At 43.2% G+C, this 26,311-nt stretch overlaps 1 protein-coding gene across 1 annotated transcript; it reads right to left on the bottom strand.

Moving 5' to 3' along the window:
* Positions 1-699: 699 nt before the first annotated feature.
* LOC131884003 (butyrophilin subfamily 1 member A1-like) lies at positions 700-26,095 on the bottom strand. The gene is made up of 5 exons (XM_059231624.1): positions 25,665-26,095; positions 20,412-20,789; positions 19,028-19,148; positions 18,415-18,599; positions 700-1,522 (listed from the first exon to the last, which is right to left on the bottom strand). Exons 1-5 carry the CDS (start codon positions 25,705-25,707, stop codon positions 1,347-1,349), a joined length of 903 nt encoding a protein of 300 aa, XP_059087607.1. The 5' UTR covers positions 25,708-26,095; the 3' UTR covers positions 700-1,346.
* Between the last annotated feature and the right edge of the window lie 216 nt (positions 26,096-26,311).

Raw genomic sequence — 26,311 nt, 5'->3', positions numbered from 1 at the left:
TGGGCATTCATGGATGTGGGGGGTAAATGGCAGGATCTCGACCTGGTGTGGCCAGTTGAAACGAGCTCGCATTTTCCAGACTGATGGACCCAAAGAACCCTGATAAGTGTGTCCAATTGACAATGAAATTTCATTTGGAATTCGAGCCAGGGTTTGTAATTGATTCTTTGATACCTTTGGCCTCGTCGTCGTTGATGACCATGTTGCAAACATCGGCGTGGATATCAAAGTGTTTCTGCGCTTAGACTTGGGCACTTTCAATTCCGTTGGTGCACATTGAAACCACTCAAGTTTTATCTTTGACTTGGCGATCAATAAGTATCTAAATGATGTTGCGGTACCGTACTTGAAATCGAATAAACCGTTCATGGAGCTAATCTAGCCGGTGTAAAATTGTTCCCTAGGTTGAGTATTGCATAAAAATTGCTAAACCAGGCGAATCCCTGGATTTCGTGTGGAGTTCCAGTAAGTCAATGTGTGATATCCGATCTTTGCCAGGCTCATCATCTCGTGTGGGATTGCGAGAAGATTCTCGCGTGTTCAAAAATGGGTTCTTCAATATATGCGACCTTCATATGAGAGAAGTAACCCTCGTATATAAGTAAGTTGGCTGTGGGACGATTTTTGAGCTATTCAATATCCGAATTTCGAACTTAGTAATAAGGTGCGGGGTTTTATAAGTAGACTTATTCTTGCTAGTATGTTTGTATAAAGATGTATTTATTGGAAAATCACGTGACATTATGTATGGCAAAGGAGTTTTGGAATTTATCGATAGTGAGTAGAAAAATCATCGACTGATTAATTATGTGATGTCGACTTTGTGGTGTTTCATCACACTGCACTCAAGTGAACATATCATTTATCTCTCCCCACTCACACTGACTAGAAGGTACAACATAGATCTCGAGGGATGGAACAAAATTAATCAAGGTTCTTCTTTTTCTTTCTCTTTTTCGTTCTTTGTTTCTTTCACTCTCCGGCGTCCATCTCAGCTTCTAATCTCGCCCGAGACTTCTCACAGAAACCAAGGGAGAAAAAATGAGTAGTGGCCAGTCCGGTTTGTCAAGTCTCTTTTCTTGATCGACTTAGTGCATGAGACTGCACCACATTGGTAAACACTATTAGCCATAAACACAAATATGGTCATTGTTAAAATCCAGTACACCTTCCCTTCCAAGTTTGTCCACGACACTTGTAACGCCATTGTCAAATTAGACACACTAGCCAAGTTTGGCCCACACTCTTCTTCGTTGGTTCTTTCTGTCTCACTTTTTCTTCATTGGGAGCTCGTTTGGGTTCGCTTTGCTCGCTGTGGTCCAGATGCTTTTTTTGTTCCATTTCTTCTAGATTTGGCGTAGAATTGAAGCAGCAATAAAGAGGAAGACCATTTTGGACATGAATTTTTCTTTGGTGACTGGAAAACAAGTCGTCGTGGACGAGGCAGACGAAATTGAAGGAGCTGAAGATGACGAAGATGATGAGGACGATGGCCCCACTTGAGAGAGGGGATTCGAAAAGCCTGAAACACAGAACAGAAAGAGAGAGTTCAGAATTATATCTTTGGAAGCAGAAGAAGAACTGAAGGAGATCTTGATGCGCTAATTAAGATAGTCATCGGATTATTAAACGTTCATTTTTCCGGTCAACACGTTAAATTACGCTATGGCATGACTTATCTATTTGCTTTGACATATGAATAGCCAGGGGTGATTGGTGTGGCTTCAGATGATGGGTCCTTAAATGTCAAACGAGATCGTAGGGCTAAAATGAACGATCCTCCCAATGAACAAGCGCCGACGACTGAGGCACTGGACCTTGATCCTACCAAAAAGGAGAGGAACCTAACTTCCTGCTGTCGAAAGTAGAACGTATTTTCTCGAGTATTAGCCTAGACAGCTCATCAGTGAAAAGCTAATTTCCTATTTAAGGCTCGATCCCTGACAGGCGTCCCACTCCAAGACGTTTGGGCTCCACCAAACCATGATGCATTTTGAGCTTAGTAAGAGGTAGGACAGGGAAAAAGTCATTTCTCATACTCACGCTTCCTTGAGGACACTATGTCCGACTAAGAATATGGGAAGACGTAGAACCAGAAGTGGAAGCGGGGCTTGTGGCCAGCTTGCCAAGTGTCACGTGATCCAAATCTCCCTTTCAAATAAAAATATCTTCATTTGCATTTTTATGAACCCAGGGACCCACGAGACATTCCAGAGCTGTCCCATACAAGTCAGTACTGTTGTACGTAGCACTAGCAGTAGAGACTGGTGTTGGTGGTCGAACTAGCACGAAGTGTACGTACGACCTACATGGATACGGAAGCCGTTGTCAAAAGAATACGAAGATCTACTAAGCCCCCTCTTCTCGCTCCCTTCTTTGCTGTATCTTCCTACGGATCTTCTGGACGAGAAACCCTTATCCTTCTTAAGAAGGCCAATAATATCATATGCTCGAATGTAAAGCTTATCTCCAGTGCTGGTACGATTGCTGGGCTCCAATTACAATACATACACTAATACATATTTCTCCGAGCCCTGGCGGGATTACTGCACGAACCACGATACACATTTAATTTACTGCCCCTCCGAGTTCGTTCACTAGGATGCTGGGTGGTGTGGTCTTTTTACTTCATTCGTCCAAGATCTCGAGGACTTGACGTCTGGGAAGGAACACACGCAATAAGAGAAGTCGAATGAAAAAGGGAACAAAGCGAAATCAAGAAGAAAGAGAGAAAAAGACACACGATGCTGCTGTTGCTGCTTGGAGGATTAGGAGAGACAACCCAGATATTATTTTTCATCCTCAAAAGAAGATTTCTGTCCGATTGTGGCCACACATTACAGAGCACAACAACCCTTTCTTTGAAGCCGTGGTCACAACTCACAGTTGGGCACAGATACATACAATATCTTTTATTGCTAGAAAAATCCAATAAAATCATGAGGGCAGTTCCCTCGTGGGCCAATTCAAAGATCCCATGAATGTAGATTAGTAGCTCGACAATCTTGGACTTTTGAGATGCATTGTTGGCCAAGCCAACGTAAGAATGAAAACGGCGAGGAGCATGAGGAGGCCATTTGAGCGAGTTCGTGGTGAATTCGAGTGTTGTAAAAAATGGTCCAAGGCATTTTATTGGCCTCATAAGATGAAGGAGACGAATAATAATATGTCCATATTTGGTTGGAAAATTAGTCCCTTCACCAAGACAGAGCAGAGGGCTCGGTGGGCTTGGTGTCTAGACAAGAAGTAAATATGGGAGGATAAAAAACACGACATTGGAGATGTGATCCCTAGTTGGGAATTAAATATTCATAGCTGTTGCCTTTATGCCTTGCTTCTTTTCGTGTCGCTGGCTGGGCGATGGTAACAAAAAGAGCCAAAAAAGGAATCTCTAGCTCTGTAATCATATCGAGGGTATGTAATTGCCCAAATTCTAATGGAAATTCTTGGCCGTTGAATGAGGAGAAGTGGAATTCATTCACTCAGAAATGTGTCTCTTGGTGTTGGTTGGAAAATGTATTGGACTTCTGGATTAGGGTGGACATTGATTCTAATCTAGATTGAAGCGCCAAGATCAGCTCAAAAGTAACAATACCTGAGCTGAGGAAAGAGACCTTTTCGAAATCCAGAGAAGCGCTCTGAAATCAAGCAGCCCGCAGAATCTGTTCTCACACCCCATATGCAAGCAATGCATGTTCAAATAACGTTCGCTCACCGTGTATGTACGTATGTATGTATGTATGTATGTTGGTAGATACACCAGGAACAAATCCTCTTTTCTCGTTTGAACATTCTGAAAGTCAAATAGCTGAATGGAACGTCCACGAGGTGTGGGATTGGTCAGATCACAATTGGCGATTGTCAAAAGCCGATTCTTCAATGAAGCTCACTCAACACAACAACGTGATGAAAATGTTGATAATTATCTGTGAAATTGGCTTTCAGCCTTGAAATGGACATATTTTCTCCGCCAGGTACCTTCACCATCACTACCATTACCTTTTCTACCTATGAACAATAGTAGTCCTGGCTACTAGTGACGATTCGCTCGGTGTGTGCGTACTTTAGTAGTATACAAAAGATGGAATACGGAATGAAAGTTGGAATTCTGAATTCCTCCCATTGAGCGAACACCTCTTCTTCCTTTGTCTACCAGGAAGAGGACCAATGTTCGTTGGAATAGTGTACCAAGGAATACTGGGATGCCTAATGGACTCGAGCATTGAAAGATTCAATTATGATAATCGAAAAATGCCATTGCGTCCACAGCCGTTGTTGGGTGGGTTTGTTGGGTGCAAATGCTAAAATTGAAGCATCGCAAATTGGTAATGATCCCACTCTCCGTGTTGTAAGAGTTTTTATACTCTGGGTCCATCCAGGTTCATTTGTAGCTCCGTGTTTTGCCTTAACCCCAAAAAGTCATGGGACTTTGGAATTTGTGTGGTGAATCCATTGGACATAACATTCCAGTTGGTGGGAATCGTCAATGTGGAACGAAGCTTTTTTTTGACTGATGATAACAACATCGATTATGATGCTATCCCATTTATCTCATTTCACGAGATTCCGTCACAAAGAGGTGGTAATACTAGTGGTTACAGTTTTACTGGCGTCTTAGCCTTATCCTCCAATTTCAATTAGCCGACTGTGTTTTGACCTAATTGGGCTTAGCCCAACTTATTTATTTCGTCAATGGTGACGCCATTAGAGCCTTCAATCAGAGAAAGACAAGAGACTTGGTGCACCTTCATCTAAAGTAGTCTAACAGTCAAGATTGAAGAAGAGCTGCTCTATATTTAGGGTTCTACGTTTAGCTACTAAGTAGGTTCAACCTCTCGAAACGATCCCAGTTGAGGGCCCTACAAAACGAAAGAGAGACTGAGGAGGTCTCCGAACTTTAATTGTTGACTAAACACCAGCTTCTTCTTCTTCCAAATGAGGACCAAGCCAATGGTTCCTCCTGTTCCGACCAACAAGAAAGTCCACAATCTTAGTCAGGAGTACCCCGTATGTAATGTGCGTGCGTACAGTGGTCTAATACGAGTACTGCGCTAGTAAGTAGAGCCACTAGTTAAACAGGTGAACACACACACCACCGCTCAGTCAGAAATGGGGAAGAGGACGATGATTTGAAGCCCTAAAACGCACAATTTGGTTGTTAAATCAGGCCAGAAGATGAGAGGCATAGTAGGGCCCTGAGGTGCTTCACACTGACAGTCCTTGAATACGGACACAATTCATCACTAATTGGAGCTTGAAGAGCCTGCCTACTTGTATTCGAGAACGAATTTCAGGTCGAGGCTTGTGTGGTGGCAAATCGCCATAACGCATTGGGATCGCATCCAAATATTCGTCCAGGGTGGAGGATGAGCGGCTAACAAATGCGCGAAAGGTTCATTAGGATGCCATCTCATTAGTCAGAAAAAGACCATTCACTTGGTTATTGGCTCCTGCCACCATTTTAGGCATGATTTGGAGCGAGCCATCATCATCATCATCATCATCATCATCATCAACATATCTAGCCAAGTCATTTTTCAATTCTCTCTCTTGGCTTATGGGCATTTACCGTGGAGACCAAACCCCAAGTCTGTGCCACATAACCTCAATATCGTCCTATTCGTACCAGAGCTTGACAAAATGAAAGTGGAACTTTCAAAAAGATATGTCAAATTCCAAGAGTGGATGGTGAATGTTCATCCTCCCTCAGTATAGCAATGGCAGAAACGAAGATGGGAAAGAAACGAGCCTCTAAAATTTGACGACAGCGGGGTTTCCAGAAATCATGCTATCGTGAATTTATGAATTGACGCACTCGACACCCCGATGATTTGGATCGTAAACCTGTCCAGCACGTTATGAGCCCGTGGAATAATCCGACATTGGACACACACACAATCTGCAATGATCATCGGATGTGTGTATATGCATCATATCATCATGATCATCATCATCTTTATCCTTGTGAGTGTCAAAAAACCAACTTGGCACGTCCCCGAGAGATGCCCACAAGTGAAAAGAGGAATCTCGCAAAGATCTGGAGGCAATGGAAAGGTGTCATCTGAACAAATACAAAGTTTACGGACCTCCGGGCTAGTTCAATGGATTTCGGAAATCACGTTGACAGCAACATCTGACGACGATTACCAATCCATCTCCAATTGAAAAAAAGAGCTGCCTGCTTCTCATTCTTCTTCTTCTTCCGCTCTCGTGTTGTGTAACTCCAGGGCTCAATCCAAATACATTGTAGTACGCATCATCTGCCAATCTGTCTTACCCTATCAAACGTCATGCTCGAAAGTGCAGAGGGTAAAAGACTCATCACGTTCGTTGGTGCGTTCGGAAATTCGGAACTTCGGATTTGTGCATGCACGTGGTTGTTGAGGTCAAATCAATTTTCATAAACCTGAAGTTTCCTCTCTTTTCTTTTCACGGTACGGTTCCAGGCCCACTGCTCAATTCACATCCATACAGGTTTGGGAAAAAGAGCTAGACCAAAGAGAACCGACATCCTCGTTCATTTCTTCCCTTTTCTTCCTGCCAAACCAAAGCCCTCTATTCCATACAGCTAATCTGTTACTTGTTTATGATTGAATCCTATAAGATATCGGCCATGTTTCCAGAGCCGTGGCAACTCTCTCGCAATGGCTCTCTAGATATTTAGCTCCGAGGATGATCATTCTCATGCATGAACTCATAAGACACTCATAAGATAAGGAGAAGGAAGAAGAAGAAGAAGAAGAAAAGGACCTTGACTTCCGAGTCCCTTTACCACTCCAACCAACCCTAAGACGACTGCGGCCACATGATAATCCCAAATGAAGTGAGACCGGTGCACTATGGATGGAGTTGATGAGGATAAGTTGGAAATGAATCTCGAAGGGTGCTCCGACAAATTGCGGGCAATTAAATCTGGCAAAATGAGGGGCTTCATAATGAAGAACCTTAACCCAAAGAAAGATTTCCAAAGGCACACACACACATGCATACACTGCGTGTACGACAAAAGAGCCACCACCACAACCATTGTTCTTTCGACTGAGTGGGTCTCGAGTGATTTCCATCCTTGCGGCTTTTTTCGACAAACCAACGAACGAACGAACACCCAACCAAGCGATGACGCAATAATTATGCGTATGTGTCAAAACATTAGCCAATCCTCGAATGGAGAAGATTGCTTATTCAAACCGACTAATGTCTTCATGAGGCTGGATTTCTCTCGTCCAGGTGTGGACTGAGCAATTGGGCATTTAAAGTCAGGAGTGGCCAAGCGGTTGAGAAATCCCATCGTATTTAACCTTCCCAAGTTCTCAGGACGATTGTTATCGATCAAAATCGATTCCGTGATGCTTCTTCATCTCTCAAAGGAAAAATTCAGACACGCCAATTTCAGATTTTCTTCAACTCCCTCACTTTGATTGTTGGACGGGGCTTTGAGGGCGAAACGAAGATGCAAATGTTGAGCAATGATCGCCAATTATCGATTTCCTGGGAAAAGTATCGGAAGAATAGCCCCCCGAGATCTCTCAAGTAAATCAAGACTGTGCCATCTCGACGTCAATGTTGAAACAATTTTTTGTTCCGCTGACATATTTGACATGAAGGAGGAAACGATTATCAGCCACTTTTTTCCCAAACCATCCCTATCTGCCTGCTCTTACTGTTAACCAGGTGAACCGACGAACAACCAATACGGAGCCAATCATCCACGCAGGAATCCCCCATCAAATCGTGTTGGAGAGGATTCAAAATGTCACACACACGTCTCTTTTGGATCCTCATCAATGGGTCTCAACTCATAGCACTTGAAATAGAGACATATTGACGAGCCTGTCAGGCTTGTTGGATCAGACTTCCGTAATCTCGTCGTTATCCTTATTATTTGCCGAGACCCTGGATGCAATTAATACTGCAATTGTGAATGACACCCTCCCAAGGCAACTGAGCAACGTCAATTCAAATTGGCACAAAAAAAGACCTAAGATTAGTTCCTGGTTTGGCAGCTTCCAGGAACGTTTTTCTAACGTCTTGATGATTGAATTTAACGACAAGATGAGAAATCATCAGCAATCCACAGATTGGCTTCATGACAACGTAATTGGTGATTCCACCAAGTACAAATTGGCGGCCACAAAATTGGCCAAATTTGAGAACATGCATAATGGAGGCTTCGTAGTTGGCCACTTCAAAAAGGAGCAGCGGCAACTTTATGATTCCCTGGTCATGACAGTGACCTCCACCTATACTTTTCTGTGCTTCGGTCCCACATTGAGTCGAGAGTTGTGGTAGTGGAAGAAAATAGAGGCATTGAAATAGATTCAGTGGCTCAGGAGAGGACGGTAAAATCAGGGAGCATAAAACATCTCTCAAGTGAAATGATCCCTGCCAAGATCATCACTTTGCGCATTGTTTGAAACCATTGTGGAGCTATGATGGAAGGTGGTGGTTGCAAAATCGTGATTCCAGAAGCCAATGAACATCACCATCAACACAATCAACAGCCGCCCAAACTACTCGATATACCATGTACCACATCAGGAACTAACCATTTCAGATCAGAGGCAATGATGCACGCGATCGAAGGTCTTGGCAGCTTTTTATCCTCGGAAGACCCAATAGCCGGTCATGGCAATTGAATGCTCAAAAATTTCAATTGAGACCCTCCACCCACGTTGAAATCTTAATCTAAGACGTCATGTCTTTATCCAACCAAATATTATTATGGGGTAAACAACATTTGGTCGTCAGTTGGAAAGGTCTTTTGAACACCTTGAAACTTTCTTCAACAGACAGTAAGGAAGCTCGACGATAAGATTTCAAAAAAGCATCCATTTCAAGCATTGTTTGACAAGAAGAAAAATGAGCAGAGTCCATTTGGTCTTTATTTTCTTATCCGTGTCAAGCCATCATTCCTGTGAATTGTTTGCTTTTCCAACCAAAAAAAGGGGCATACTTTTCTCCTACTGTTTGATGTTTACGAGCGATTCTTATCGCTTGGTCTCAGTCTTCAAAGTATAGTAGAGCTAGCTGTGGGGAGGTTCGTGTGAATCAGAGCACTCCCTGACTGCAAGTTGGTCGGTACATGCGTACAGTATAGCAGTCTTAACAAGGCAACCCTTAAGCCTTCCTAGAAAGATTGTATAGACAGCCTTGGCTGATCAAAGAACTTTCGATAGAGAAGGCGTAGTAAATCTCCAATCTACTCAGTCTAAGAGCGCAGGTGGCAAGTGGAATGGGAATGACCCTCATTGTGTCATACCACTTTTAAAGAGAAGAAGACATAGTGTGTTAAAGATAAGGTTGGCCTGTTGTTGTGATAAGATCTTGGTTAGGTGGCATGTGAGTCAATATCTGAACAAGAGGTTTGTCTTGGGGAAAGAAGCACTCTCAGAGGCCTAAATCCACAACAGATGATTGTCCAAGCTCTGCCACTGCACTTATTTGTCTTACTGAACTTGGTTGGACCTTTTTCAACTCAATAGAATTCGATCCCGTTGCAACGTGAGTGAGGCAATAAAGAATCGATAGCCGTTAATTGACAGTTTAGGTCCACATTTTTTGATCGGGAATTGCAAGGAGCAAGCCATCATGCACCATCGGTTTTGATGGTTTGGCAATTCTATTTCAGTTTTGGCTATCGCAAAAATGCATCCTTTGGATGCTCGCACACACACAAGCATGAACGATACCCCACGTAACACAGATCACTCCAGCAAAACGCAGAGGTGCACAAAGTAGGCTTATGGGGTTGAGCTTTTAGCATCGACTTGTGATGAACAGTGTCGATATTTTTTTTATTTCCGTTTAGTAGCTTGCCTTGGTCTCATTTAGACGGAATAGGCTCATAAATAACTAGATGTGAACTAAATATGAATGGCATAGGGACTTTAAGGAGTGATCACCAAATCTGAGCTCGATTGGCGTTTCGTCTGTGATCGAATTCCAAATCTCGATCAGTTTACAGAACTCGAGGAGCACCAGAGAAGGGCTTCCTTCACCCCAACAACAAACTAACCATAACAGGATAAGTACGCTAATGTGTTTGGGTGATATCAAGCGGACTTCACCAATGCCCAAGGACATACCGTCAAAGCCCATCCCTTCCATTGAGGTCCCCTTCTTTCTTTCCCTCTCTTTCTTGAGTGTCTCTGGTTGTGTATGTAGCATGTACACGCTGTACTGTACTGTACCGGTATGCCAGTCGTTTGGGGCTTGTCTTTTCATGCAAATATCACAACAATTTCTGAAATGTGATACTCCAAGGAGATAAGCTCATTTCGTTTTATCCTCCCTAGTTGAGCAATGCAGTAAATGGAAGAGTCCCTTTTGAGGGGCAAACTGGATGGAGCTTGCTTGCTTGCCAAAGAGAACGAGCGAGATTTGGTGCCAGACAGCCAGTGTCCCAAGAAATTAATCATGCCTGTTTCCGACCAACATTCGCCCATTTGAAAGTGTCACCTGCATACATGCGTCAATGGTTGACTCGTTCCGGGGCCGAGAGTCCTTGTTTGCCATTACACCCTTTAAATGACCGGCAAAGCAAACTTGCTGACACGTCGCATTTGTCAGAGACATCTTTTGTCCACCACCTTTCTTAGCGTAGTCGGGGTTTCCAGAGGTTATCAAGTCTTTCCATCTCCGTTTTCTAGGATTAATGGCACATTCGGTGCCAGGGTCCCCTAACCTTGATTCGGCCATTCTAATCCGATGATGTTTGATTTGCCCACAGCTAGAGCCATTTTCTGCCCTAAGAAACTCGAATGCCCCACATATTACATACCTCTACGTACATGCTACGACGTAACCACAAGCTCCTACGGAACACACAGAATTGTCCATCAAGCTTTACCTGTTACTAGTGTCCAATCTACCCGTGACATCAGAGTCAATTCTATACACACAGACACACACAGACACACACAGACACACACACACAGACAGACAGAAAGAGACGGACGGACGGAGGGATGGAAGGAGGGAGGGAGATGAACCACTTTTCCACCAGAGGGACTCCAACTGGCTAAATGTGTAACAACTCCCCGAGAGGTGACAAGCATGGAATTTTGATTGGAACTCCCGACGATTAACGAGATTGTAAATGCTCAAACATACCTAGAAATGCAATTCCGGACCCTGTGGGCTCGTTCTCTTCAAGCGATGCAATTCACCACCCAACCCCTCAAGCCCTTGTTCAGCCATGATTCGGTCCCTATTTAAGGTTCAGGCATTCACGTAGGATAACTAATGTTGCGAACTACGAACATAAATGGGGGTCCACGTCCATACCCATATGCACACACCTAACCGAAAGCACTTCAGCCAGTTACTTTATGGTGGTGTTGCAAAAGCATGATCTGTCAGCGAACATGCCCGAAATTTTTGGATCGCTCAGAAAGTTTAATTGACACATGTCAGATTATTAGATCTAGTGTTCCATCTCTGTTTAAAAATGAGGGATTCCGTCGACCACTGCCACATACACCTCATCGCAAACTCATAACAAGCTTCAAAATAAATAATCGAAAGCTATTAATACCAAATCATGGACAGCTCATAAGCCTTGAACTAAATAGTACCAAATGGTCAAGTTAACTTTTGTGGTTGGTTGTAAGGTTCACTCACCGCCCAATGACGACGATGATGGGAAGGTTTCAAGTCTATGGAGCTCACCGATCCTTATCTGGATATGAAGTGTGACTCATTAAAAGCTTGTTTGTCTCTTTTCAAACAAGACAAAGATGGATCGTCACACTTGGATTTGTGACACCCACCTCAGCCAAACTCAAGGTGTCAGGAGAAACTGAATAGCTCGTTCAAAGCGAGACGAAATTTGAGTTGTTTTGGAAGGACTTTGACCATTCAGAGACGCCCTTCTTAGTTCAGCAATGGTTCAACTTACTAAAGCGAGTGTTTTATCTTCCGTATCAATTGCTCTGTTTCAAGTTTGAACAGAAATTGGATGTGCATCCTGCATTGTATCAAGACAATGGAGTTCCGGCTTCTAAATTAGAAATGCATGGACAGAGCTGGATTTGTTGGTCAAGTCGAGTTTTTCCGACAGGGATTCGATCCTTTGTGCATCCCCGAGGAAAAAACATTCGTTACGACAGCTAAATACCATCAGACATACCCAATAACCTTTGAATGGAGGGAATAAAATGCTTTGTTTTCTACCCAATAAATCTTTCCGTTAACTTAAACGGTCTGGCCCAAACGCTAATGGCTTCGTTTTCAGCATTTTCAGAGATCTTGGCTGCAAATTGGACAAACGGGTAGGTCGCAAAATAGCCGTAAATACAAACAACAATAGGTTTATGATCTGTTTTATAAAGCCTCAGGGAGGGTCGTGCAGGTACAACACGTGAGATTAGGCTGTTCCTGTAATTAATTTATCGGAGTCGTAAACTTAATGCATATCTTAAAAAGAGGGCAACACCCAAAAGTTGGCCAGTTGATGGAATACCTTTATCAAATATCCCAGGCCCAGGCAGTGCTTGAAGTGCAATCACTGGGCGGTTCTTTCTGCAGCAATGCTGGGTCTATCGTCGCATTTTGTACATTTGCTTCATGTTATTCGTGTGTCCTTTCATAGGATGCTCAACACCTTGCTATCCGAGCGTTTTTTCTGCATTAGTGATTTTCGACGTCCACCCATAAAGTAATCGCCCATTCTTTATCTTGCGACGAAAAAGAGCTCCTCTCTCTCAATTGTTCTGGCCTCAGGTGCTCAATGTCGAAGATGTATCCTGACATCGCGATAATAATAACAACAACAACAATAACATCATCGCCCAAGCGGGTTATATAAGCCTAAATGTTGGTCATGGTTTCAGTAAACTCAACATAAACTTTGTCTGTACGGTATACATAAGGACGTGCGATATAAGAACCTTTCGAATTCCAATAAAGCTTTTGATGCCTATTATTGGCAAAACTGCAATGTCTATCGATTTGAAAAAAAGTAAGATCTGCTATAAAGAAAACCAGAATTTAGTCAGTGAGGCCTTTGTTCGACCAGGGACAACAAGGAAGGTAATGCGATGTCAGCGCAATTCCTCCACCTAGGCCAAGGATATTTGAATATTTCACACATGCATGTACGTACGTACGGGTACGAAATAAACCATGGACTACTACCCACTTGACAATGGTTGGGCAAGCCTCGGATAGTTTGAAGGTACGACACACATCCTTTCACCCTGACGTGGGACTCTTGGTGTTCCTCTGCGACCGACGTCTAAGGTCCTCTTCGTCAAGTGGGATCTTATTATTGCCTCGTGTCACAAAATCAAGCAGAAACTGTCTGACAAGTATAATTAGCATATTACTCAAACGATGGCGGCGTGACTTGGATGAAATGAACAACTGTGGCCATGAAATTCATGAAGCCGCCATTGTCTCTCAATCCTTTCCAAGGGTAATTTCTTACATAAGTAAGGGGGAAAACCAAACCTATTTATTAGAGGACCCCTCAAGCGTCAGGTATCTTGTTAAACCTTGGACAATTTGCAATAAGTATTCTTTCCACACATTCAAGACAAAAGCCAACTCATTTGTCCAAACAGACCGCACTGGATTCTCCGTGATGGATTATTTTGAAGTGTGTCGCGAACCATGACTAACGGGAACAAGCCATCCCACGCAGATCAAATAAGCCCACTTTTTCCCGATCTCGCACAAAAACCTCGGTTCAATTTCAATCTGGGGCCCTTTTTACAATCAAGTTCAAGTGTGTGTTCGTGTGTCTTTGGGTTCCGTGTTAAAGTGTGCTTGTAGTAAGAAGGTAAGCTGGTAGGTTCGAGGTCCTCGGAAACGAAGAACTACCCAATCGAGAGCGTCATCTCACCGGATCACGCTGAGAGGGGCGAGACTTGATGATGAATATTGTTTTTGCGTGATCTGCATTATGTACAGGGCTCATAATAATCGGGGAGGTAGGAACCCTTTAATAGCTAGCAAATCCTAGGTGTCATAACAAATGGGCCACGAGGCACAGTGAGCACTGAACACCAGGTATTTCCGTATCGAAATCGATCTTTCATCTTAGCTTGATCGTGCCAAATCGCCCCTCATCCAGGGTGGGCAGCCAGGGTGTACAGCCTACTAGCCAATAAGCGAATATGGCCCCCTGACCTGACACATAGTATGACTTATAAGCAGGTACATGTTTCGAGGCACGTTTGAGGCTGTCCCCCATTAGCTGGTCAATTTTCGGCGTGTCAGGAGATATATGATGATCAGGACTATTGAATGATTGCTCAAAGTCACCCGGCCAAGAGCCATCCATCTACGGTTATTAGCAACTTACCAACGGGCGCGATGGTTTGAGGAACCATACATGCATGACGGCATTTTCTGCGCCAAAGCCCTAGGCATTGCCACTAAACTCGTGGAGCAATCAGGAAATAATTGAGACGAGGGGGGAAAAGTGTTTTCGAAGCGATGAGCGAAAACGCTCATAAATGGTCGTAAATTAAAGGTCTTTCAGTTCGAACCTCGATCTTGAGCAAACATTGTGTGGCAGCTTCACTGAAGTTCATAACTCATTTGAATGTATGTCGGCCTGTTTTCACGAGGTCGAAAGAGAAACAGAGCTATGGCACGTACTCGTTCACGAACCAAAGTACTATACAGTTTTTTGTCTGGACTACGTGGAAGTACTGAGCAATATGGGTGAATGGAACATCGTATGTACCTTGTGGGCTCAGAGCGGAACTCGTAGTAATTGCACTGATTTTTTAGTCTCGCAACAAAAGATATGGATCCTCCTCTTCTAGTTTTGGTTGTGGTAAATGGGTTGTTAAGTTTATGACATGCTAAGATGAGGGGCTTGAAAATGGTCAGGGTTTAAGATGGTAGACAAAAAGAGTGATGAAGGCTGTTCGGGATGTACGTAGATCGACCACTGCACTACCTACATTGAGCATTTCAAGGAGTAAACAACACTCGCTCTCAATGCAAACAGGATCGATGGATCGATTACATATGCTTTTATTTTCCATTCTTCTGGTGCCACTAATCTTGTTTCTCGCATTATTATTATCATCATTATTTGTTGTTGTTGTTGTTGTTGTTGTTGTCGAATAAGTGAAGAATGCCTGAATGGATTGCACTTGCCAGAGTTTGGCAATTCAAGTTCCCGTTCTGATTAATGAACCCTTTTTTATAATCATCTCCCACTTGATTAGCAAACATATCACAGATCCATCTCCAATGCCTTCAAAAGTGTGATTACCAAGACTTTTGGAGCCAGATGCTGCCATCCTTTGCAATGCTAGTGGAAGAGCGAGAAGAGAGAGGGAGAGCGACAAAAAAGCTCTTTCATTTGGTCATTGTTATGTAGTACACAACACTTAATGCATTCGCCCATCTCGATGGAGCCATAGATTGGATGGATCATGTCGCAAACGCCAACAGATACGACGAGGACCCACTTCGCTTAAGACGGATCAAATCATTAAGCACACCAGGGCAAGATCAACACCAACAACGCCAACGGTTGCAAGAGTGGCTTTATTTACTTTTTTTTTAATGACCAGAGAACACTGTCAAAAATGACAGCCGATGGTATCCAGAATGAATCTAGTCTTCTGTAATGCAGCCACTTGCATATAGATCACCCATAACCAATGGGTTGCATAATTGAATGAGCAGTACTTTTGGGCGAATGAACCTCTACATAGGTAGAACGTGGTCAATAGTACCTATGTTTGGAGTTAAGGTTAGATAAAGTTGCTTGTATGGGGCTCATTTCAAAGATGTCCAAGACTGTTGTTGTCTTGCGTCGGAATCTCTTTACATCGAACGGATTTAAGTAGGGTGTTCAAAGTACGTGGCGTACAGTCTCTGTGCATAATGGCCCTCGTTCACATAGGGATTACCTGGTATTTGTTCACTAATGCACCCACCCTTCAAGTGCAGATTAAGATATTAGTTAAGATCATCGCTATTATCGATCAGCCCAATTGGCCCGAGCTCCATCACCTTATCGTCAGAGCCGTGATTGAAAGGACCCAGGAGAAGAATGTGTCCCCTTTAAAGGGTAATTGATTCAAGAAGCTATAATCATCCTCATCATGGAGCCTTGGATGACTCCTGATTAAGATCTCAAAAGCAGTTTTTGTACATTCAAATCCGAGCACCAACTTGGTGTTGATTTTTACCATCTTCTGATTTATGTCGTTTTTTTAATGGCAATTTGCGGATTCCATCCAACAAAAATCAGGGTCCATTGTTATTTTGAGCATAATTCGCAAGTCCTGAAAGGGCCTCGGGTCAATCATGATTTGCGCTCATAATCTCATCATGCAAATGTATTCTCCGCATTCTCAGAATTACAGCGTTATCCTCGTTGAATTTGTTGACCATTAAGGTAGCTCCGGAATTTGAATGGGCTGGGGTACAATGTAAACCATAATTTAGCGAGGAGGAGGAAGAAGAAAAAAAATACCACATCAACATTGAACTCTCCAGGGCATCTTCGTAAATAATTCAAAGGTCTTTATCATGAACGTTCGTGCCAAAAATCGCAAACTTCAGTGCCCAAGGAACAAACCCACACGAGCTAACCCAACGGGAACGTGATGAAGGTGACTTTCGCGATAAGCCTGGCACTTTGATGATATCGTCTTTCATCAATTGATTTACCTTTGTCAATCTGAATGACATTCGAAGTTAATCAACGGGTAGAGCTGCCAAAGCGATTTTTGAGCCCTCTGCTCAGCACAATGGGCACATATGAATGTATAGCATGATGTGCGTACTGATGTACTGATGTGCGCACACGTGAGTGAAGCCGAATGGTAGGTAGTAGGAATACATCATTGCCAAAGATGATCTTACAGTGACAAGTTAATTGAATTAAAATCGTGACAGAGACCTTTTTGCGTCGGCATTTGCGAGTCAAGTCATTTGCAGAATATGAAATGAATCCCTTCCTGAACTTTTGGTTGGATAATACGCGTAGATGCACGGCCGTGCGGAGGAAACAACTCATATGAGATGGTCGGTCTTGACTGGCCCCATTCGTGCAGAAACTTGACTCTTTTATTCCCGAGGTCCTTTTCACGTAACAAAAGACAGCCACTTTTTTTATTTGCAAATATGAGTTTAAGAACCCCATAAATCACCCGGATCGCTGTTGTTGCTGCTGCTGTTGTTGTCGGGAGCTACTGGGGAGCCACTCGATCTATTCAGGTTTATGCACGGTCAAAGACATCAAGTACGTAACTAATAGACTCCTCGCATTGTTGCCATTCAGGTTCAAATCGTTTCAAACGACTGCAGATGGCTCTCGAGTGAATAATAAGCCAGCTTAACTTTTTTTGATGAACTTTGGAAGAAAATCGAGGAGAGTAGTTAGGTGAGCTTTCTTTTCGAATGGGGTTGCCAACAAATTGGAACTTTTCTTTGAATATTTCGGGATTACGGTGGCGCATAGCAACTTTGACAGAGTATGCAAATGCCCTGGAGAGTTTGCTGCAAAACGATCCACTATTTTGGAACTGTTTGCTTTTCTAAGACGGAAGTTCCATCGTTTCTACTTTACTTTTTGACTTTCAAGCCGAATAGAAATCTTCCTCCCCTAAATGAAGACGGGAGATCACCAAACTTCAAGTACTTTCAAAGTTACTAGGGCGCATTCGCCCTCTCAGAGCAACATTTGTCTGTCACCATAGGAAACGCTAGAGTGGCCACAGTTTCAAATGTCAAGACAGTGCTCTAGTGCTAACCAGCTCATTTCAATCGCGTTCGTTCTAGCATTCCTCCAAATCAATGATGAGGCAACAAAGCTTGTGTGCTTGTGATTTGGCCTGGTTCTCCCGTTAAACATTGAGAAAACGGGGCGAGCTCATTTCCATGGAATCATTAACTGCTGAGAGATGTGGTGCTGATACAACCCTTTCTGTGTCAAGACAGATCAATGATCTGCCTTGTTATTCAATGGAGAACAAAGTTATAGAACGAACTCGAATGATCGTCGTGAGAGTTCTCTGGGTAGAGCCTAATGAAAAATTCAAGATTCGCTCCACTAAGAGGAGCAGGGTAGAGCCCAAGTGGACTTTCAATGTGTAATGTTGGAAAGTAGCACCGCATAGATTTCCCCAATTTGCACCGATTAGATAAGGATCAGTCACACTCAAGACAATCATCCATCCCAAGTGGGTTCAACGAGCAGGGAGGAGAGGAACGAATGAGTGCCGTTTCTGCCTGCTCCTCATCCTCAGCTGATTGACAAGAAGGGTTTGTGACATTTGAAGCGCCATACTGATTGTAACCAGCATTGGTCATGAGACCCGAACGGACTACTTGAGATACGACTCTTATCGGTGGATGAACTCTCAGGGTACTTCACATGCAAATTTCCTCTCGGATTACCGCACATTCATATTGGGATAAGAAACTTGAACTTACGGCCTCCTCGGTGTCTGTACAGGGACTCTTCTCTGACGAGGTAATTTGTGCCCGGGATGCTTAATTCACAGCCTAATAATGTCTCCGATGGCAGATCATCGTGCGAGATAACGCGATGCACCACGACATTGAAGGTGCCCTCTTCCTCGTGCGGAGTGACGGAGGCCTCGCTATCATCCAATTGACTATAAAATTAATAGAAACAAATAATAGTCACTGAGAAAAGATCGGATCGGTTCAGATTGATTTCCAGACGTTTGACACGGATAAGGTTGGCTTGAGCGCATCCAAAGTGTTCCCACCAGAGCCATCTCGGGGAAAGGTGCAAGCGTCAGTTACGAAGCAACTGGCTTTTGAGAGTCTCCGACAAGTTCAATCAAAGCCAAATATGTTGGTGCTATGACATGACAATAGGCTTAATCGAACATTCTTGAGGAGCCGATGCGTCTTCCTAATGTCAAACAAGTCTGATCTAGTCAAGCAAGGGAAGAGAAATCGAAACCGACCATTGAGCGTCCGTCCGTAACGACAATGCCGCAATAAGCAGAGCAACAAGGGACAGATGTACGAGATACGTTTAGCCTCGTTTTTTTTCGCATGAGGGAATACTTACTAAGGGCCCCAAGTGAGTTTGATTTGAGGTAGAGGATAGATTCCTTCAACGGAACAACTAATATTCACTTCTTTGCCCGAACGGAATCGGTCTTGTTGGAAACTGATGGACGAAGCGGGAGCTGGAAATAAAGACAAGAAACCAAACTGAGTTCACTAGCGTACGTACCCTTTTTATTCTCATGGCATGTATGACAACCGTGATCATCGAGACCACGCCAACTAAACCCTCCTTATGTGCCTATATTTAGGGGTAGCTGTTGGACACATCAGGTCTGTCTTGGGCATTTCTTTCAATTCTCTCGCCGGTAAGTAGTACTACATAATAACTATTATGTACATAGACCGTATTTCCAGGAGATGAGTAACTGACTAGCTCTGGCTCAACAAACGACGAGATGGAGTTGACGAACCTCCAATTACTCGGAGACAGACACACACGTTAAAAAATGAGTCGAATTTCGAGATGCCAATTAGTGGCTACAAATTTTTGCCATAATTGCCGGAGGGGGTCGTCTCCGTATTTAGGGTTGGCTTGTGGTCCGGGTCATGGTGGTGCAATGGTTGCGGTGAGGGCACTTTGCCATCGTCTTGGCTCCTTGGGTGATATTTTCGTGATTTGAATACAGATCAAAAGATAACACCGGCCGAACCGATTTGACTAATTGTAGGCTAACAATGGGTGTGAAATGAGCTGGTTTCGACCCCAAAACGGACAGGACCATGCGTCAAATCTTTTGTCTGGCGGAAGACGGCTTATGAATGGCATGTACGTATGAACGGTAAAATGAACGAACGGACTGACGAGAATGACAAGGGGACCACTTCAAGGAGGATTCTTCAGTCTCGCTTGTGATGAGCATTTCGCCTCTTCATTTCAGCGTCTGTCTTGATGTTTCGGAAGTTTCAACATTGGAACAGACAGGCCAAAGGTGAACACAGTTCAGACTTCGCCAGGTTGGTCGCGAGCACTTGATTGAAAATGTATGGGATGATCGCAAGTGGGGTCGGGGTAATAATGAGAAAAAAAATCGATCTCGTTGTGTTGGGTGTCTAAAGCTGATCTTGACACGAGATGATGAAAATGCAATCTGACGGTAATGTAATGAATTGAGCATGCAGATTCTCCTTTTTTTTTAACTCGGATTGTTCAACGCAATCTTAAAATAAAGCATGATAAAGCCATGAGTTGTTTGAGACTATGATGACCAGGGTGACTCGAGTGGGAGGAGTAATTGGAAAACAGCTTGGCTTGCAAAATGTAAATTGCAACATTCTCCAGCTTTAGAGTTCAAGCAGATTGACCGTCCTTTTCTCATTTATATGCAACAAAATAAGTGCTAGACCGCCAAACCGGATTCCGGCCACACAAAAAGGCGTCTTACCATAAATGGTGAGTTTCTTCTGACGAATATCTTCATCCAGAAATGTGGACACTTTGCACGTGTAAATGCCTGAAAGATCCAGGGTAGGATTGGTGAGGAGCAGAGCTCGATGGCGCATAAATGCATCCGCATGCACACTGTGGTTGAGGTTGACATGGCCTCGAAATTTCTCGTCTATCAATTGAGGCCGACTCATTTGTCCGGGAACCCACTGGATGAAAGGCGATGGCTCATTGTTGAAGTACCACTTGATATCCAACTGATACTTCTCACTCGCCTCGTACTCAAAATCGCAATCCAGTAGAATGTGATCGTCGGTGCCCAATTCGAAAATCTTGGGCACAATCAGATCCCGAATCCGAACCGCCCAAGTCCGATCTGAAAAGAGAAACGAGATAATTCGAGGTTCTCATTAAATTCTTCATGCCATGTCTTGTGATTGTGTGCGTCTGTCTTTGGCAAGTATTGATTGGTCAGTAATATAGAAATGGCTAGCAATCCTAGACTGCTTATCTCCCAGCGATAGAGCTGGACGTTTTAGGCTTTCTCGTTTTTTTTCCAAATCACTTCAACACACGTCTACATACATGCAAGTTGAGATTCCGAGCATGGTCCGATTGTCAAAAGTTGTATTGACAGATCCTGTTCACAAATCAATTGAGCTTCTTTACATGAGCGGACCCTGGACTATCATTACGGTTCATGAGGTTTGTTTGACTAGGACCTCTTGAGCACAAATGTGTGGGAATCGATCTTATGCCTATCTGGAAAGACCATCAATACCATTGGGCTAACCCATATTTATAGTACCAGTCAAACCAGGATTGGCTAAGTACAACGACCCTCGAGGTGCTACTTCACGCAATGGAATGATGGTTTTGCAATCTCCAGCCAATGAGTTGAGGAATTGGGATCGACTTCATGATGAAAATGCTCGAAAACTGGATTGGGTTGATCTAATATCTACATAGAGCAGCCTTGTGCCACGGTAATAGATGGTCTTGTCACTTTGATGACGAATTAGGATCCAACCACGTTTGCCAATTCACTAAATACTTCTAATGGAGCAGAACTCTAACTTGCGACCAGAGATAGATGGTTTTTCATCCGGACACCGGTGATAGATAGACTCCTTTGGTATCTCTCGACTCGATAACCCTTTTATAAGATGCATACGTTTGTGAAATAAAACAGGTAAGTGATTATTGGCAGACCGAGATCGTGATTTGAAACGGGGCACCCAGGGTTTCCGGAGGCACGTGAGCCTGCCGAGACATGGTGATACAATTTGCATTAATTAGGCGTAGATCCAGACTTTGATAGAGGCCGCAAATGCCTTTTAGCTAGTCGAGGTTGTTCCTGCCTACCTAAAAAGTTCGTGATGTTCCTGAACATCATCCGTTTCATCACTCCCCTACCAAACGGGTTTTGAAACAGTTTACCAAGGAGCAAAAGAGAACTAGAATATCGCTCCTCCCAGGGATGCCTGTTGCTCTGGACAGGTTCCGTTTAAAGATAGCGGCTTCTCAAAACACGCATCCTTTGGTATGATGCAAATTCCAGCTACTCAAGTGCATTTTGGGAGAACTTGTCCAATGATTAAGCAAATCTTCCGGAAATCGGGCCAACTTATACAGGTCGCCAGTTCTGGTCCATGAGAAACTGTTCTCTTCACCTGTCGAAAAAGGCATCATCTGACTACTTCGGATAGAATTGAAGATCATCATCTAAGACTGATGGGGACAATTTTTGAGGAAGACCATTCGGCTTTTGGTTTTGCCGCTCCACCACTATTTGGTCGCGATGGTTGACGATAGGTTTTGGTCGTGAAAATTCTTCATATGATGACCGTTGTTGGACATAATGGCAGAAACTTGTCAGTGAACTTTTATTACTATGTTCGCAGGAACCTTAATCTAATCTAAATAAGGATCTCTTGGCTCCTTATCGCCACTTCAAAGCCAAAATCACCAAATTATGAGTGATTTTTTTTTCTTCTATATGCAGTTAATGATGTGTCTTATCGTGTTGGAGAATTTGAAGATTGGTTCAATCGGCAAAGGCGGCAATCTTAGCAGGAAAACGGATAATTCTGTTTCTTTTGGCGTAAATCTCCCTCAAAATGGATGAAAAACAAGTCCAACCCACACATGTGACTAAACCAACGAATTGATGATCAGGTCCTAATTGTTTTGATCTTGAAAATCTTTACCCAGCATTTACATTTTGACGAACAAAAGACAAATAACAGGGCCTCAAGACGAATGGAAGTGTCATATTTTGAAAAATTCAAGCAGACCAAGATTGTATTTGATTTGAGTTCCAACAGACAGTTCAAAAAGGAAACATACCACTGAATCCTGATTCTTATGTATAAGTATGTAGGTATCAGTTGTTCGAAAGATATAATGCGATGAAACATACAGTTAGATGTCGTCTTCACCGCAGTGAAGATTCGCCAAAATAAAAGAACAAAATCAGATCAGATTGATTAGAAGCAAGTTTTTTTTTAACCTTTGAAAGGCCATACAGGTTATGATCTAGCATCAAGAATATGAAAAAAGGAAATGCACGTCTCATATTTTCACTCTTGCCTTCGTTAAGCGACCGAAGGCCGAAAAAACTAATGGAATTTGAAATAATGGCCATTTGCAAAAAGTGGGAAACTTGTGTGCTGTGAGGAGGAGTGTATTGTGTTTGTAGTACTTTGCACAGTAGCAAGACCGACCGACTGACTGAGGGTTGAAGAGGGAGAATTTTCACGAACAGTGTGCATTTAATTGCAAGGCCCGGCAACGACACCACCACCACCACGAGGAACCCTTGCATATCAGTGGCCAACGGCCAACGGGCCAACAGACACAAGCAGTGGCAGTGGCAGTCCTGAGCAATAATGAGGCCACTGGAGTAACAGAGGTTCCAATGCTTTTTTATTGCTCCACTCGAATTCGCTATGAATGCAGATCTCGCTCTTGCATTAATCATCTCGTGGTCCACTACTTGTTTTGTGCGCTTGTGCGAAATGACTTTTTTCGGGACATGCCAGTACTCGGTTTTATGAGCCTCCTCTTAAGAGCTCTCTAAACTTAATTGTTTCAACACCCATTGCAGTGATCTAGCGAGTCATTCGCTCACTCGCTTTTGGGGCTGAAGGAGATGGTTTTAGATCAGACAGATTTTATTTTAAATACAAAGGTCTGTCCAAATATCGCCAAAGTTCGACACTATAGTTTGTCCGTGAGAAGTGGAAGATCTCGTGGCACAAAGAGTCATCTCAAACAAACCAGTCTGGTTTGGCTGCTGTTGTAAATCCTCTTGGCTCCAGACGAAGAGAGAGAGCTAATCTGTTGTTATCTTTGATTTGGATCTGGCCTAAAACATCGCAAATGAGTTCGAGGCGAAAGACCGATTGATGATGGTACGTTCGCAGTTCGCAAAGGTCTGGATTTTGAGTGGTGTTGAGGAATAGACTTGGCGGCTTATGCTGATGTTTGATACGAAATAAGTGACACAATAATTGGCCCTTGGTATTGTTTCGAGCCCTTTTTAAGCGCATGAATTTAGAGCCCCCTTCAAGCGTTGCGAACGGCTTAAAAATGGGGCAAATTAGTGGCAAATGATAGCCGTGAATCAAGAGCAATAACCCTGAATTTGTGCCCACTCAGCTATCATTAGTCTTTGAGTATATACTCTTCTCGCCTCGAAACAAATTATAGCAGATTGCTCTATAGGTTCTCAACATTCTCGTAGGAAAGTTCTAAATGATAAAAAACCATCACCACCTATCATTTCAGCTTCAATAAGCGACTCACGTCACCCGAAGATGGGAGGCCTAAAACAAGTCGCATTTATGCAAGGTTCTAAACATGAGATTGAGAAAGTGAAGAAGGTACGGTCGCTTTCAATCGAAGCAGAAGATCATCAAACCATCATTAATAAATGGCTGAATCGCGTTGTATTAGCTCGCCTTTGATAGCTAGGGGATAAACAGCACACATGTGGGATCTAATAGATGACTTTTAATTGGTCATATCTCCAAGAACCCCATCTAGACACCTGAAGAAATATGAGAGAATAAATTTCGGGATAAGACCCATTATGAGTCATAAAAATTCAATTCTGAAAGATTTCACAAATTTCCTGCCCTCTCTTTCTCGTTCATTCTCCTTCGGGGAAAACCCTTCGTAACTTCTTTTGGGCTGAGAAATTCATTCACAAATTGATTACAAACCTCGAGGGGCCTTCTTCTTCCTCATGCATGCTCAGTTGAAACAGGTGGAAGTGCTCAATTCGACCAAATCAATGGACATGGAAATATATATCCACAAACCTCGGATTCCAAGCCAGAAAGTGTTCAAGTGTTCAAAAAGGAAAAACGACGACTGACCCTTGGGAACGAATCCAACGACAGTTTTTTTGACAGGTTCTATTGTCTACAAAATGAAAATTGGCCCTAAATTTGACATTCCTCCTCGGTGGAAGTGGAGTCTCTTTGTCCAAGCAATTGGCTTCCTTTGCCTGATATGAAGTAAACAATTAGGGGTCGACCACGCCTAATTGAAATCATGACGACAAGGAAATTGAGCACTAGACAAGAGCCCCTTTGGGGGGGAGATTTTCAATTCTCACCTGAAAGACTTTGTAACAATTGGTATCGCTCTAAAGATGAGGTGGTTCCTCATGATATCGATCGGGTGAGAGACACCCTCACCATTTCTATGCTACATGCACCCATTTTGCCAGAGAGCGATATCAAGGGGACAAAGAAGAGCCTTTGGCTGGCTTGTGTCTGAGTTTGCCAAACAAATGAGTTTCTCTGGACCACGCCTATCTTGAGGGCGTCAAAGAATGAGAAAGGGCCAAATTACAGACAATTTGAGGTCATTAAAGCGAAAATTAAGAGAGCGATCCGCACAAACTGCGATATGAAAATGGCACACCTTTTTGGTATTTCAAGCACCCTTCAAGATTAAATTGAGCTCCTTTGAGAGAGCAAAGACAAGGCCATGTAGTAAGTCAATCACGTTCTACTTGGGGTGCAGAATTATTAATGTTACGTCTTTTTGTTGTATGATACAAACTCATCGTATAACAGTATTTATACATATATATGTGCTTAATTGTCTAATCAAATACCTAATCTTCTTTATATTTACTTTATTCATAGAACAATGATTAGCTTGATCCGGCTAGTATAATGACCTCGTCAACCAATACATGAATGCGAGCAATCAACTGTAGACCCCTCCTTACCTTGAACAAGAATAATAAAGGCAACAATTCGGAAGAAACCCATGATTAATGTGTTTCACTGGTCACATAGCTTTCTTTCTGAATCCAGCTGAAAGCCTCATGTGCCATGAGTCAATCACTTTCCGCGCGTAAGATTCACTTGATTTGGAATTGAAAAACACTTTAAACCCTCGGTTCGGTTAGCACGGGCAATCCTTCCACCAATGACACCAATTCGCAACTGAGAGTGTCTTGGAAACATTTCGGTGTTGTTCGTGGGTTTGTTTTGGTCATGCGCTCGCCTCAATCCATCGAAGATCCCACCAGAATCGAAGACTTCCATGGGCGAGTGCCCGGCCAATCGCCTTTGGGCCAACCCAGAACGAAGCGTATGTACGTACGTCACAGGTGAAATGAGCGATTGGAACTGAGAGGAGGATGCTCGAGGGGTGGACGGACGAGTTTTCCTGCCTCTCTATGTAAGACTTGAACAACGACGAGGAGAGAGTTTTTGGTTTTAGCCGCTTGTTTGTATTTCTTTTATAGATTATTGGCATTAGGTTCGAAAGGAAAGTGTTATTTATTGCCCTAGGTATAGTTGTTAGGCCGGGATATACTTGAATATCCTTCGAAAGCCCTTGGTTCTTAAGACTAATTGGGAACTCGGA

This window comes from Tigriopus californicus, chromosome 7 (genome assembly GCF_007210705.1).
Source record: "Tigriopus californicus strain San Diego chromosome 7, Tcal_SD_v2.1, whole genome shotgun sequence".
NCBI lineage: Eukaryota > Metazoa > Arthropoda > Copepoda > Harpacticoida > Harpacticidae > Tigriopus > Tigriopus californicus.
Note: the sequence above shows the minus strand (reverse complement) of the source record. Positions and strands in the feature narration are given on the sequence as shown.

Excerpts from the sequence above, each read along its gene's own strand:
- LOC131884003 (XM_059231624.1), bottom strand. The coding sequence starts at position 25,707 with ATGGGTTTCTTCCGAATTGTTGCCTTTATTATTCTTGTTCAAG. Across the intron at positions 19,149-20,411 it reads GAAGAAACTCACCATTTATG|CTCCCGCTTCGTCCATCAGT; the intron begins GTAAGACGCCTT and ends CTTTATTTCCAG. Across the intron at positions 18,600-19,027 it reads AAACTCACTTGGGGCCCTTA|TCAATTGGATGATAGCGAGG; the intron begins GTAAGTATTCCC and ends TTAATTTTATAG.